We start from the raw sequence: 16,110 nt of genomic DNA on the forward strand, positions 1-16,110 counted from the left end.
TAAAGGGCTCTAAACAATCCCAGATGAGGAATAAGGGTCTTATCTAGCGAAATGTTCGCTTATTTTCTTTAAAAAATTAATATTTATATACTTTTTAACGACAAATGCTCATCTTGCTCAAGGTCTGTGATGCATTGTGTAATCACACTGGAAAAGTAATGTGCGGTTAATTCCTCGTCTGTGTATTTCAGTTGAAAAGGTAAAACAAAAAATCAAATTTTCTCCTCCAACTTCAAAATCGTCTTCAACATCGCACGTCTGCTTTGAAAACACTGGGGCGGTACTTCTGCCTACCTGAGGTTGAGCCAGTGCAAGACAAGCATTTGTGGTTATAAAAGTATATAAATTTGTATTTTTCTTAGAAAATGATCGTTTCGCTAGATAAGACCTTTATTTCTCGGCTGGGATTGTGTCGAGCCCTTTGAAGCTGCATTGAAACTGCATTTTGGACCTTTAACCTGTTGGCCACCATTGTAGTCCACTATAAGGAGACAAAACCTGGAATGTTTTTCTTGAAAAAAAAAAAAAATTCTTTTTGGCTGAAAAAAGAAAGACATGAACATCTTGGATGACATGGGGGTAAGTAAATGATCAGGAAAGTTCTGAAAGTGAACCTCTCCTTTAAGTGTTTCTAAGAATTAGTTTAACAAATCTGCGGTTAATATTCTAACTGGCATTACTAATAGTGCGCCTGTTATTTGTGAAACACTTTGAAAAAAATAGTTTATGGGACATTGTCTTTTGAGTTGACTGTTTTTTGTAGTTTTGAAACATAGTGCATGTGTATGTAACTTATACTGTAAATGACACTTTAGAATTGGCACAAAAAATGAGTATGTATAAATACAGATTTCATATTTCATTGGCAATTTTATTCACACATTTTGCAATCTTACTATTTTGTTCATTTACAGTGTTAAAATAAATAAATAAAAACCCAACTCTAAGGCACCTTCCGGTATATGGTGCTAAACAATGTAACATTTAAGATAATATGTTCCCTTTAGACAAGTTTACGAAAAAAACGTTAATTTAAAAAATAAAAGTCTTGTGGAATCTGCATATGCATGTTGTTATAAATACAGTGACTGAATAATTGTTAGACTTGGAATACATACTATTCTTAGTGCTATTTATTTAAACGAGAAGTTCACTTCCAGAACAAAAATTTACAGATAATTTACTCACCCCCTTGTCATCCAAGATGTTTTTGTCTTTCTTTCTTCAGTCGTAAAGAAATTGTTTCTTAAAGAAAAAAATTCCAGAATTTCTCTCCAAATAATGGACTTCAATGGTGCCTCCAAGTTTGAACTTCCAAAATGCAGTTTAAATGCAGCTTCAAATGGCTTTAAACGATCCCAGCCAAGGAAGGTCTTATCTAGCAAAATGATCGGTCATTTTCAAAACAAATTGACAATTTATATAGTTTTTAACCTTAAATGCAGGTCTCGTTTCGGCTCTGCGATGTGAATGCATAGTCTTATCGACTAAAGAAAGAAAGACACAAACATCTTGGATGACAAGAACGAGGTGAGTAAATTATCTGTGAATTTTCGTTCTGAAAGTGAACTTCTCCTTTAATGCCTGTGCAGCTAAAACATACAGTGCGGCTTTAGTCAAAGCTATTGAGTTAGCATTTCAAGCTAGCAGCTATTCAAGCAGGAGTAAAGCCTTTGTGTCAATCCACTCTTAATTTGAAAGTCATGTTTTCCCAGGACTCAAAATGTTCTGCTTTAAAACAAGCTTAGTAAATGAACTTATATATAATCCAGACGTATGATAATGCTAGCTGTAATCCAGAATGATAACTGTATAGCTCATACATTCCCTTTCCTGCAGCGAGCCTCTAGTGGCGCTCATACTGTTACAGTCCACAAATGAAGGATACGTTCTGCATCTCTTTTGGGACTTCACTTTTAGGCCAGTATGCCAAGTGCAGACATTCTGTAGCAGAAATTTACCAGACAGCTAAACATAGAGCAGTTACCTGTAGCAATAAGCCCCATAAAGCCGCAAACTTTTGCTGGGATACCCAAAGCTACGAACCCCTGGTTCTGCAATCCCTCCGCAGTGCTCCCTTGGGTTGATGATGGGGAAACGTACACTGCCATCCTGCAGCCAGCCTCCATCGCAGTGGTCAAGCTGCTGAAACTTCCAAGATGAGTAAATCTGACCAACCTTCGCTATACTGGCACCATCCCGTTTGCAAGCACGCTCAGCCTCGGCAAAACTGAACGGCCCGGGAATGAAGAACACAGAACCTGGGAAAAGCAAAAAGTGAGGTATTCTTTAAACATTTATGTATTTATGTATGCAACATAGAAATAATGAATAATGATTTTGTATGTACAGTAACTGCATTTAGAGAACAGCTGTGATCTGCACAACAAAGTGAATCGTTTTCTAGGTGGAATTCCTGTAACTCTGTCATTATTGACATTCAACTCTCCAGTGCTATATTCAACATGTGGGCATAGTGGGAGCTCAAATGTCACTACAGAGTAACAGTCTCTTTGTCTTTCCTAAATACAAAAACAACAGAGCTGATTGGGTGTGCTACTTCTAGTCTATTTTGGGAACAAACAGTGAATGTGTTTCTGATGGCCTTTGTTTTAAACAGAAACAGTTTAGTAGGGAAGATGCCTTCTATACATCGCTGTATCAGTTTAACTATATACCAACGTAACAATAATTGTTTCAGGAAAGGATCACCATGGATCTAGACACAGATGTTTGGGAAAAAGATATGTGACCCTGGACCACAAATCCAGTCTTAAGTAGCACGGGTATATTTGTAGCAATAGCCAACAATACATTTTATGGGTCAAAAGTATAGATTTTTTTTCATGCCAAAAATCATTAGGATATTAAATAAAGATCCGGTTTAAGTAACGATTGTGTAAATTTCCTACCGTAAATATATCAAAATTTAATTTTTGATTAGTAATATGCATTGCTAAGGACTTAATTTGAACAATTTTAAAGGCAATTTTCTCAATATTTTGATTTTTTTGCACCCTCAGATTCCAGATTTTCAAATAGTTGTGTAAAGGCCAAATATTGTCCTATCATAACAAACCATACATCAATAGAAAGCTTGTTTATTCAGCAAAATATTCTAAATATTGATCCTTATGACTGGTTTTGTGGCCCAGGGTCACATATTACACACTACTATTTAAAAATTTGGGATTTTTTTATTTTATAAAAGAAGTGTTCTATGAGCACCATTTATTTTATCAAAACACAGTAAAACAGTAATAAATAATATTAAATAATACTGTGATTTAAAAAAATCTGTTTTCCATTTTAATAGATTTTAAAATGCTGAATTTTCAGCATCATTACTTCAGCCAGGAGGCAAGAGAGGCAGTGTCTCCTCCATATTTTGGATGACAAAAAATTGTAGTACAAAAATAAAACAACGTGAATATTACAAAATATAACATTAAAAAAATGTATAAATCACTCGTTTTTCTTAAAGAAACGTTGTCCAACAGTGACACCAGCAGGCAATTTTCCTGCAGAATTGGGTTACTTTAACACTGTTGCTGTGGGTTGAAGTGACCCCAATAACATATTTATGGCCCTTTTTACCAGGGACCCTCCACCAAAACACGGGCTAGTTTTGAGTAGCAGTTGGGTGGGTTTTGTTGTGAAAACCTGGCAACCCTGGAGTCTGTGTCTCTCTCACCTTTCCTGAGCCCCTTGAGTTTTAACAGACCCCCTAAAATGCGATAAACCCCGCCTCTTGTGTTTGTGTGTGGTTGCGAATCAGTCTGGATGAACAATATAAAGGCGTTGATGGGAAGACTAATATTAAAAAGTAAGTAAACAACTCACATACTTAGATATAACCTCTTCGTTATGTCAAAATACGGCTGTGGGACATAAATTTACACTTGATTTAAAAAAAAAAAAAAAAAGGGAACTTTGCCCGCTCATTTCAGTCACCACTGCACACCACTGTTTAGTCATCAGTGTCACATGATTCTTCATTTCTTATTATTATCAATGCTGAAAACAGTTGTTCTGCCTAATATTTATGTGGAAACTGTGATATTTTGTAACATTATAAATGTCTTTACCTGTTACTTTTGATCAATTTAATGCAACGGTGTTAACTTATAGTATTCTTTTCTTTAAAAAAAAAAATCCATACTAACCCCAAACTTCAGAATGGTAGTTTTAAAACAATTTAACATACTGTATGTAGGAAAACCTCTGTCCTAACATTATTAAAAGTTTTTGTAATTTTTTAAAAATATTTTTGTCATCATCCTAATCCCATTCTAATCTCCATCACAGCAAATTTCCCATTCACTGACCCTTAGTAGTCGAGGTGAAGCAGAAAGCATCGTAGTGCTCCCGTGTTTTGTGACGGGGCCCGTAACTTCGGATCCCTGATAAAAGATCCCCTCCACAAGCTGGCCGTGGGTGCAGGACTGGGTAATTGACAGTTCCATCGCTCAGCCATCCAGCATTGCACCAGTCCAACCCTTCAGTCCAGGCTGCATACAAAAGAGTATCACAGAAATAATACAGGTAAGCACATAACAGTCTTTGGGAATTAAAAAAAAAACTTTGGCCAGTATTGCTCAAAGGTGCATGTTAAAGGAGAAGTCCACTTCCAGAACAACAATTTACAAATAATTTACTCACCCCCTTGAAGATGTTCATATCTTTCTGTCTTCAGTTGTAAAGAAATTATGGTTTTTGAGGAAAACATTTTTCTCCATATAATGAACTTCCATTGTTCCCCCAATTTTGAACTTCTAAAATGCAGTTTAAATTCAGCTTCAAAGGGCTCTAAACAATCCCAGCCAAGGAAGAAGGGTATTATCTAGCGAAACGATCGGCCAATTTTTCCAAAAAATAAAAATTTGCATATTTTTTAAGCACAAAAGCTCGTGTAGCACTAGCTCTGGGATGCGCGTCCACGACGCTACAGAATCACATAATAATCACAGTGTTTACAAAGCAAATGCGCAAAGACTAAGGAAGTGCAAGAAAGTCAAACGCTGTTTACAAACAAAAAGGTACAACGATGTCGGATGATTCTGAAGTTGTAGGAGAAAATGAGATGTATTTTTTCGCCATATCCTACCTTTTTGAGCCGGAGTACACAGACGATGAACTTAGACATGACTTCATAGTATGTAGCGTCATGCACGCGCATCCCAGAGCAAGTGCTACACAAGCTTTTGTGCTTAAAAAGTACGCACATTTTTATTTTTCGAAAGATATAACTAATTGTTTCCCTAGATAAGACCTTTTCTTCCTCGGCTGGGATCATTTAGAGCCCTTTGAAGCTGCATTTAAACTGCATTTTGGAAGTTCAAAATCGGGGGCACAATTGAAGTCTATTATATGGAGAGAAATCCTGAAATGCTTTCCTCAAAAAACATGATTTCTTTACGAAGACAGAAAGACATGAACATCTTGGATGACAAGGGGGTGAGTAGATTATTTGTAAATTGTGGTTCTTGAAGTGGAGTTCTCTTTTAAGGTGAAGTAATATTTTTACCTCTGTAAAGCTGCTTGTAAGTGGCAAGTGTTGCATCCTGTTCAGCACAAGCTTCTTTAGCATCAAAGAAAGTAAATCTGTACCGACCATGGTGGCTCTGATAAGGAAATACAACACCTGAAATACATGGCCAATTATAATTAATATATTAATGTATATGAATATATTTAATATATGTAAACATATTTGGGACTGAGCATCATTTACTAATTATTTAAGAAGAAGACGAGGAGTAATAATAATTATTATTGTTAATATTATTTACTGTTGATCGGTGTGCACAAAATTTAAATCAAAAAGATTATGACTGATTGTCAGCCTGTCCTACCTTCAATTCTCAGTCTAATAATAACACTTTCATCCTCAATTCCATTAATCAGTTCACAGCGGTAGCTGCCATCATCTTCCAGCTCCAGGTCAGTAAGACGGAGAGAAACATCCAGGTTATGTGCGCGCAGGAGAGACGCCCGAGGCCCGACTGAGCCATACTGCTTATCCGCATTTCCATTTGTTATTAGCACTATGTTTTCCACTCCCTGACTAGGGGGTTCGATTTTAGTCCACTTTACTCTGTAGTGCGGTGGTTTGAACTTCATCACACAAGGCAAAACAACTGCGTGTCCACGTCGAGCAGTGACCTCAGCATATACCAGAGGCTCCAAGAGGTATTTTAACTCTTTGTCCTTGTCTAGAAAAAAAGTGTAATTTAATATTATGTGTTGTAAAGGCTTTCAAATCATGTTTGTATTGTAATCACAAAGTCTCTCATATCAACTAAAGTTTGAAAATGTTATTACCCTGATTATGGTGGTGGTATTTTGCTGAGATCCAAGAGAAGAAACAGGCTGAAATCACTAGCACAGCAATAAAGTCCATTGTGGATTTCACCATTTCCCTAAACAACACAATAATCATGATTATTGTTGAATTGATATTTGATTCAAACAGAAAGCTGTGAGGAAAGGAAGAAGTCTCACCTTAGTCTTCTTCCTCAATTGAAAAAGGACATCCAGAAAAAGTCCATGGCAGTAATCTAGTTTTCTTGTGCTCTGGTTGCAGTGTAGAAACACACGGATCAGGGTCATCTGACAAGTGTTGGGTGTGTACGCAGGCTTTTTCTCCTCTGCTCCAGATGTTAATGAGGATCACACTGACTCTCATTGTTCCTTTCAGTGACTCTTCTCTGAAAGACAGAGTAGGAACGCCTGAAACCAGGAAACCTCGGATGATGGAGGCAACTTCACATTTTTGTGGCGGTCATAAAAGGTGCTGGGGTTAAAAATGTCATTTTCAAGCCCACACAGTGTGTTTCTGTTGAGAAAGCAGAGGAATTTAGAAGCTCATTAGGTGATTAAGCATGTTGTCTGCCAGAAACCAGACAACGTCAGTGGCCCCCCTTTTTTGTACACTCAAGTGACACTTAAAAATTAAAAAAAATATAGATACAAAATATCTGGTTTCTAATTAGAACTAATTTTACTGTTCTCAGTCAAAAACCACAGGGGTACTTCATTACATCAGCTATGATCATGATCCACTAACATTTGATAATGAGAAAGTGTCCAAATACTTTTTGTCTCCATTGTGAACAAATGTGACCCTGGACCACAAAAGTGTATATATATGGGTGAATTTTTGAAATTGAGATTTATACATCATCTGAAAGCTGAATAAATAAGATGTACGATGTATATATTGATGTGTGGTTTGTTGGGATAGGACAATATTTGGCCGAGATACAACTATTTGAATATCTGGAATCTAAGGGTGCAAAAAAAAAAAAATTAAATTGCTGAGAAAAACACCTTTAAAGTTGTCCAAATGAAGTTCTTAACAATGCATATTACTAATCAAAAATTAAGTTTTGATATATTTACAGTAGCAAATTTACACAATATCTTCATTGAACATGATCTTTAATTAATATCCTAATGATTTTTAGCATAAAAGAAAAATCAATCATTTTGACCCATACAGTGTATTTTTGGCTATTGCTACAAATATACCCATGCTACTTAAGACTGGTTTTGTGGTCCAGGGTCACAAATAATTTTTTGCTAAATATTTTGTTGGAAAAGTGTGTTTGCCATATATAATACATTCGTTTTTATACTTTTTATCTTAGTTTTTAATATTGTGTCCATTTATATTTTTTATTTAATATTTTTTATTATTGTTATTATTATTTAATAGTTCTATTTAATTAAGGTAATAAAAACCTTTTGAGCAAAGAAAGTGACCTGCCAGTGCTATTTCAGTATCACTGAAATACTATTATAGTTTTTATTAATAATTTGTTATATTTTCTGTTTTAATTGTAATTTTATTCAAAATCTTAGTAATTTTGTTGTGTATTTTAGTCCGTTTTTTGTGTCTGTAGTTTTCATTCATTTTTATTTTAGTTTCTTCATTTTAGTATGTCAAGTTACTAAACTACTAAATGAAAATGAGAAATGTTTCCAGCTGGCTGAAATAAAAATAAAATAAAAAAGATTAAGCTTTTGTATGCTTTATTTCAGTTACCATTTATTTCAAGTAACATTTAATTATCATTATTTTAGTGTTAGTTAACAATAACAACCCTTTTTCCTAGTCACTACGTGGTTATTTTAAGAGGTCAAAAATTTAATGCAATCTGACTAGACTGTTTAGATTGTGTTGTCAGTGTTTGCATGACCATTCAGTTTTAGCCATAGTTGACCAGGCCGGAACAGAAAGAGGAAGTGGAATGGGCCATAGTTTGTGCTCTCTTTCTCTCTGTCTCTCTCTCTAACCAGTGAGCACAATGACAGCTTTGTCACTAAACTCCCCAGCACTGACCTACGGGCAGCAGTGAGCATGCAAACACGAAAAGGAAACAAGCAGTTGGAGGGAAAGCGGTATAATGGGATTCAAGCGTTTGTCAGTGTACTCTGCATTGTGCTGCTGCATCAATGGCTCTTTTTGTCATTTTCCACTGTTTGTGCTCACAAAGGCATGTCTAGATGACCTTTGTCTCACTCTGTCTATTTTCATCTCTTTCACTCACTCCCAGTCTTCTATATTAGTTCTAAACCTATTAAACAAATTATTATTTATTGACTAATTTAAGAAAGCTTTAGGGAAATCCGGCATGCATAGATGATTAGTGATGACTCTCATCCCTCCCCTCAAGTGCACGTGCACATAAACACATACCCAAGCTCATTTTTAACCTCATGTTAACCGAGCCCCTGGGAAAGTGGGGTTTGAGTCAAGGTTGTGTAGTTCCAATGATGCATGTGCTCTCAGTTACACAAGATAGTGCTTGACAAATGACAGACTCACCCCAAAGGATAACCGTTTTGCCTAACTCTGATGTCAAGCCCAGGCTTGCTATTTTTCTTGTGGCTCAGCCCCCCACCCCCCCACTGCCACCTTCATGTACCATTTTGCTTGGAGTCCTATATCTTTTGAATCATCAAACAACTTCTAGCAGTATTGTATTACCGTGTTCATGGAAATCTGATTATTTGAAAGAATAGTTCCCATATACAGGTGTATCTCAAAAATTTGAATATTGTAAAAAAAAAAGTTCATTTTTTGTTTGTAACTTATTTCAAAAACTGCAACGTTCATATATTCTAGATTCTAGAAATAAAACATTTTAAAAGGTTTTTTTGTTTTAATTATGATGATTAGAGCTTACAGCTCATAAAAGTCAAAAATCCAATAACTCAAAATATTAGAATATTTCCTAAGATCAATCAAAAAATGGATTTGCAGAACAGAAAAGTTCAAGTTCTTCAAAGGATGTTTATTTATGCACTCAATACTTGGTCGACAGCACAAATTACAGCATCAGCAGGGAGTGGCATGGAAGCGATCAGCCTGTGGCACTGCTGAGGCACTATTGAGCCTTCAGATTGCCTGTTCATTGTTGGATCGACTGTTTCTCATCTTTCTCTTGAAAATATCCCATAGATTCTCAATGGGATTCAGGTCAGGCATGTTGGTTGGCCAATCAAGCACAATAATATCATGGTCAGCAAACCACTTGGAGTGGTTTTGGCACTGTGGGCAGGTGCTAAAGTCCTGCTGGAATAGGAAATCAGCATTTCTATAAAGCTCAGCATGGAAGCATAAAGTGTTCATAAAGCTACCTTGACTTTGGACTCATCCAAATCATCACTTATCAAGTTATTTTAATGTATTATCTTAATTACGAACACAGTGGTTTGTAGTGCAGACAGTTTTACCGTTTAGGTTGTTATTCTTCTCATTATTTCCCTTTAGCGGCTAACAAACCGTAAGTCTCGTGCATACACTCTTAAAAATAAAGGTGCTTTAAAAGGTTCTTCACAGTGATGCCATAGAAGAACCACTTTGTTTCCATAAAGAACCATTCAGTTAAAGGTTCTTTAAAGAACATCTCTTTCTTACCTTTTTATAAACTGAAGAACCTTCTTTCGCCACAAAGAACCTTTTGTAAAACAGAAATTCAGATGTTAAAGGTTCTTTATGGAACCATTTAGACAAAAAAGGTTCTTCTATGGCATCATGAAGCAACTTTATTTTTAAGAGTGTAGGCTTACTTCCACGTTGTAGACGCAGGTGTCGAGGTCTGTCCTCTTCGTGTTTATAAGCTTCACACCATTATCAACACCATACCTTATCAAATATGTATATGTGGGTCTGTCATAACCAAACATGTTAGTTCTTGCTCTATGTAGACAGTAGCAGGTTAGTCAGGTGTTAACCAACATGAAGTGTGACAATGTGTACAGTGCAAACCAGGTTCAGTCTAGCTGGAGTCAAACACTACAGATTCAACAATGTGATAAAAGAGCTTTTCAGGTGTCCAGTGTGGCCGGATAACTTTATTATGTTGTTTCAAGAGCTAAGTGAAGTTGTAATATTAATTCATTTATTCTCTTTCATGCCCACACAGAATATCACATTACCGGGGCAATTTGGTGTAGAGCTAACAAATTAAAAAAATTCTGCAAGATAATTGATTTTCCTTTGTATTTTTGTTGATTGCATGTGTTTTTTTTCCTTTATATCAATTATTAAACCTTTATTTTACTGATTTTACTCACTGATTCCTTTTTGTATTGTCTTAGGTTATGAGAATGAAAGAATTCTCTTGCCATTGCATATTTTGTTCTCTTTGTGTGTGTGTGTTTTGTGTACATGTTGTGTACACCTCTTGAATGGTTGAAACCCACTTTCTTTGAGTTACAGCAGTTGACAGCTCCTGACAGGAACATCTCTGGGCAGTTTTACACTCGTTTTATCAGCAGGAATTCTGTTCTTGCAATTGAGTCTGCAGTCCCTGGCGGGCTGACTGATAAGACTGCTATCTTCATACATTCCTCTATGAATAGCCATTTCATTCTCTTTTCGGTCATATGTTCATTGTCTGCCACTAGTTTGAGATTCTTATAGTTGATTGGCGCTGGCTTCTGATCAGATAAAGTTCTGGAGAGGGACTGTAGCATTCATTCACATCTAAAGTCTGCAGTGTAGAAACACACCTGTTCAGGTTTTACCAGCATAAAACGCAAGCACATGATATTAAAGCTCATGATATTAAATCATGAAAATAAATCCACAAGAAATAATAAAATACAAAAATGTAATGAAAACGTGACATTTAATAAAAAAAAAGTGAATTATTATATGAATAAAATTAAACAACGCAAATAAAACATGAAATTTAGTTAAAAATGCAAGCAATTTAAAAAAAAAATATTAGCAATTTAATTTAATTCAAGACTAATCTTACAATCTGTCTAAATGATCTTTTAGAAATTGGTCGCATGGTTATGTGCATTTTTTGTTAACTCTTTAAAATAAGGTTTAATTTGTTAGTTAACATGAACAATACTTATGCAGCATTTATTAATCTTAATTAATGATTTACTATTTACTATTTACTACCATTTACTAATACATTATTCAATCAAAGTTGCATGTTAGCATAAAGTTGTTAACAAAATTAATTTAAATACATTTTTAATGCACATAGTTAAATTAATTGGTAACACTTTACAATATGGTTCATTCGTTAATGTTAGCTTCTACAGCATTTATACATCTTAGTTAAAGTTAATTTCAGCATTTATGCTAATGCATTATTAAAAATCATAAGTTGTGCTTGTTAACATTAGTTAATGAACTGTAAACTAACATGAACACACAATGAACAACTGTATTTTTAACATTAATAGTGTAATGTACTGATCATTGTTCATTCATGTTAGTTAATTCATTAGCTAATGTTGATTTCATTTCATTTATTACCTAAATGTTTTAGTGACTATCATTAACAAAGGTTAATAAATGCTGTTGTTCATTATTAGTTTATATTAGTTAATACATTAATTATTATAATTTAATTTTATTTAAATTTTTCGAGTTTACTCATGCTGGGGTTTGAGGTTTCTGTACAGCACTAAAACAGCACCTGCAGTGCTTTGGCTCACATGTACATCTGATGATTCCACCAAACAAATGAAAATATGTAGTAGCGTAATTTCGTAAGTTTTAATTATGGTGTTGCAATTATCATTATGCTGTAAATTCTTTTTTATTCTCTCTATCCCAGACGTCAAACCTCTGTCTGTAAAACTGCTGATGGTTGACATTTTTGTGGAGAATTTTTTTGGGCACGTGCTTCCATGTGACAGTCACACATCTAGATAGAAATCTCATTCTCTTTCACTCACACATGAATGGAATCTCACTCACACACATCTCAATGCTCACCTATAGCTCCCTGAAGCGAGGGGCCTTCAGAACGCACAAGACCAGGGCAGGATTGAGCAACTGTGTGAAAAAGAGAACAGAAGTTAAAAAGTACTGTGTTTATAGAGAAACACTATCCTGATTCAGTATTTTTTAATGCATAATAAGCACTCTCTCTTTTTCTCCCTTTCTGCTATATTCAGTGTCTGTTGATTTGTATTTGAAGCTATGTATGTGTCTGTTATGTAACGGCAGGTCATGTTCTTATCTTGTGGGATCTTGGCTGGCGTCTCCTGAAGCTGCTTCTGTCACCTATATGTTTATCAGTTTATCACCCCCCGCCCCAACCCCCTATTTATGCTCACTGATCATTTGATTGTGTTATCTCACAAAGATGAAGTGGAAAGATCAAGTGACACAAACTCACACTTCACAGCAATCTATTGCATGCATGGCATGCTTATGGCAGTTTTGGCAAGAATTTGATTTTTAGGGAACGGAGGGTGAGGAGGGGGTCTTACGCAATGTTTGATTTTGCATTTAAAAATGATATTTATGTGGAAGTGGAAATCTTACATTTGGTTACTGTAACAAAACAAACACACAAAAAAAAAAGAAATAATTTGTCAAATGATGGTTCCTGTTGTAAAGAGGTGTGCCTGTGTGTTTAAGATTTAAAGAACTCGTGATCATTAGGTTTTTACGCTTCACTATTGTTTGGAATGACGTTCAGTATCTTTCCTGGACACACAGCTGATCACAGATCATGCAAAGCTTTTCAGTTGCAACATCAGACTTTTTTTTACATTGTGATGATGCGTTTCCACAGTTACAATAAACACTGTAAATCTATCATTGAAAACTTATTTTATATATATTTTATATATATATATATATATATATGTATATATATATATACATTAATTCATTCAGTCTGTCTTTTGGAAAGTCATAGAAACACTCCTGTGGGTTTTTTCTTTTTTCTTTTGTTGTTAGGACAAATTTCCATTCCATTTACCAAACTTTGACAGCTTCTGCTTCTGTGAACCCTGTAAATGTGACAAGGGTCCATTGTAGAAATCTGCAATTCACATTCAGACATGTCTGCTTTTTTTCACATAAGATAAAATGTCATGCTTCATGTAAAATAAAAACAGATTTTATTAGGGTACTGAAATTAATCAAGTTGTACCACCTTTTTAAATAAAGAAAACAACATCACTCACCTTTAAGCCCCTCTGAGGAAACAGTGACCATCAGAGAAATAAATAAATAAATAAATAAATAAATAAATAAATAAATAAATAAATAAATATACATTTAACAGGATTTACACTGGGAAACAAAACTTCTCAAGTAAACTGATTTTTAAACCAATATTTAAAAAAAATATATTAAGATATTTTTAAAAATAATAACGTGTGAGTAGCTTTTCGCGGGTGTCAGTAGCGCCGCGCCCCTCCCCCACCGACACGCTGGTAACGTTACTCACAAACGCACTCTGAAGAAAGTTAGCTCTTCTTCCCGTCCAGGCAGGTATGTAATGTGTAAAACCACTGTTATATAATCCATACTTCATTGTAATCATATGTAAACTGTACATAAAACGTGTATCATAAATTTCATAGATATTTTGGCAGTCGCCGAGTTTTAAAGTTGAAAATCTTCCTCACTGTAGTCTATTAACCCTGTCTAATTAACGTTAGTATATTACTGAACATACCAGGATGGAGTCTAGTCCTTTTATATATCCATTTGAGACATATTTTGTATAATTAGAATCTTGAGGTTTGTTAATAATTACTGCGTATCGGTTAATGTCTAATTACTGTAAGGTTAGTGATAACCGTTGTGGAGGTTAATGTATCCTCTGGGGGTTAAGGGGAGCTTTCAGACGCATTTAAATTCTCAGGAGGGTTTTCATAACACGGTGATTGCTCACTTTTTCAGCTACCTCAATTCCACAATTATAATTCCTATTCATTGTCTCCATAGGGATGTCAAAAATGCTCATTGCCATTAATTGTAATAATCTAGTGAGATTTTTGTTTGCACAGGCAGTCTGACAACAGCCAGTGCTCCACACAGACATCTGATCTCACCATCATCCAGTCTGTCTCTGGAATGACATGAAGAAACAGGATAACTGAAACAGACTAAATCCAGAAGAACTGTTTCAACATCTCCAAGATGTTTCAAATAACCTACCTGCAAAGCGACCTGAAAAACTCTGCACAAGTGCACCTAGGGCAAAAGCTACTTTAAATGCAAAGGATGGTCACATCAAATGCTGATTTTAGTTAATAGAAGTTCATTGATAAAGAAAATATATTTAAGACATTGTTTTTGACAGCATCCTCATTTTATTTGCCTAACTGTCTAAACATTTTACTGTCAACAGTACTGTAGCTTTGTAAGTGTAGGTCTCTTAAAGCATCTTGGAGATGATGCCACAGTTCTTCTGGATTTAGTCTGTCTCCGTTTTTTCTGTTTCTTAAGATAGATGGAGTGAATGATGGAGAGATCAGATCTCTGTTTGCACAAGGAGTCTGACAACAGTCTGTGCTCCATACAAAAATCTCACTGGATTATTATAATTAATGGCAAAATGAATGTTTAGAAATGTAAACTGATATTTCCTACTGACACACTACAGCAAAAGACCGACTTTAACTGACTTTAAACCATTTTTTGGCTGATGAAAGTACTAGTGGCCTAAGACTTTTGCATTTGGCAGCACAACTGTTGATATTATCCAACATTGATCATTCTAATAATAAATCCGCATATTAGAATGATTTCTGAAGGATCATGTGACACTTAAGACCGGAGTAACAGCTGATAAAAATTCAGCTTTTCATCACAGGAATAAATTCTATTTTAAAGTATGTTAAAATAAAAAACATTATTTTATATTGTAAAAACATTTTGCAATATTACTGTTTTTTTCTATATTTTTAATCAAATAAATGCAACCTTGATGAGCATAAGTCTTCTTTAAAGACTATTACAAGTCTTACTGACCCCAAACTTTTGAACGGTATTGTATATATATATATATATATATATATATATATATATGAGTTCAGATGCAGAAGCCCCAATCCATCTATGTGTCAGGAGCATTCACTCAGTATCATTATCTCATTTTTGACCGTGATGACTTTTAGCTGGTTTTGCATCTGAACTCTTCATATATATCAGAGAAAAAAATACTTTTTAAATGTATATAAATATATATGAAAATGGGAAGAATTGTTTATCCAAAGGGACTTACAATTGAGGAATACAACAAGCAATTCATCATAAAGGCAAATAAACACAGGAAGTGCTTGTAATACAAATTTTTAAGCATTGTTCAGGTTAGTACAAGCTAGATGGGGGGATTAATGTGGAAGGCTGTTTCTGCCACTGAATAAAAAAGTAATTCTCTTGTTTTTTTTCAGAATTGCATGGTACAAATTCGCAATTCTGACTTTTTTTCGCAGAATTATAAGATATAAATTTGCAATTGTGTGTTATAAAGTCAGAATTGTGAGATATAAATTTGCAATTGCGAGTTATAAGGTCAGAATTGCGTGATTTAAACGTACAATTCTTAGAATTGCATAATTTTGCAAGTTGGAATTGCAAGTTTATATATCACAATTCTGACTATACAACACACAGTTACAAGTTTATATCTTACAATTCCAAGAAAAAAAGTCAGAATTGTGAGGTAAAAAAGTTATTTTTTATTCAGTGGCAGAAAAGAGCTTCCATAGATTAAGGATAGAGAAAGCAAAGTTTTTTTTTATTATTGTTACTATTTTAGGATGAAGTCAAATTGTGAAGAAAGAGATGAATTGTAGCCTATTACATGAACATAGATA

The 16,110-nt window shown here is 34.7% G+C and overlaps 1 protein-coding gene across 1 annotated transcript; it reads right to left on the reverse strand.

The window, feature by feature from the left end:
• Positions 1–554: 554 nt before the first annotated feature.
• On the reverse strand, positions 555–6,629 carry hapln2 (hyaluronan and proteoglycan link protein 2). The gene is made up of 6 exons (XM_051130510.1): positions 6,505–6,629; positions 6,325–6,422; positions 5,856–6,215; positions 5,528–5,644; positions 4,329–4,511; positions 555–2,261 (listed from the first exon to the last, which is right to left on the reverse strand). Exons 2-6 carry the CDS (start codon positions 6,416–6,418, stop codon positions 1,984–1,986), a joined length of 1,032 nt encoding a protein of 343 aa, XP_050986467.1. The 5' UTR covers positions 6,419–6,422; positions 6,505–6,629; the 3' UTR covers positions 555–1,983.
• Between the last annotated feature and the right edge of the window lie 9,481 nt (positions 6,630–16,110).

The sequence above is a fragment of the Labeo rohita genome, chromosome 16, assembly GCF_022985175.1.
Source record: "Labeo rohita strain BAU-BD-2019 chromosome 16, IGBB_LRoh.1.0, whole genome shotgun sequence".
Taxonomy (NCBI): domain Eukaryota; kingdom Metazoa; phylum Chordata; class Actinopteri; order Cypriniformes; family Cyprinidae; genus Labeo; species Labeo rohita.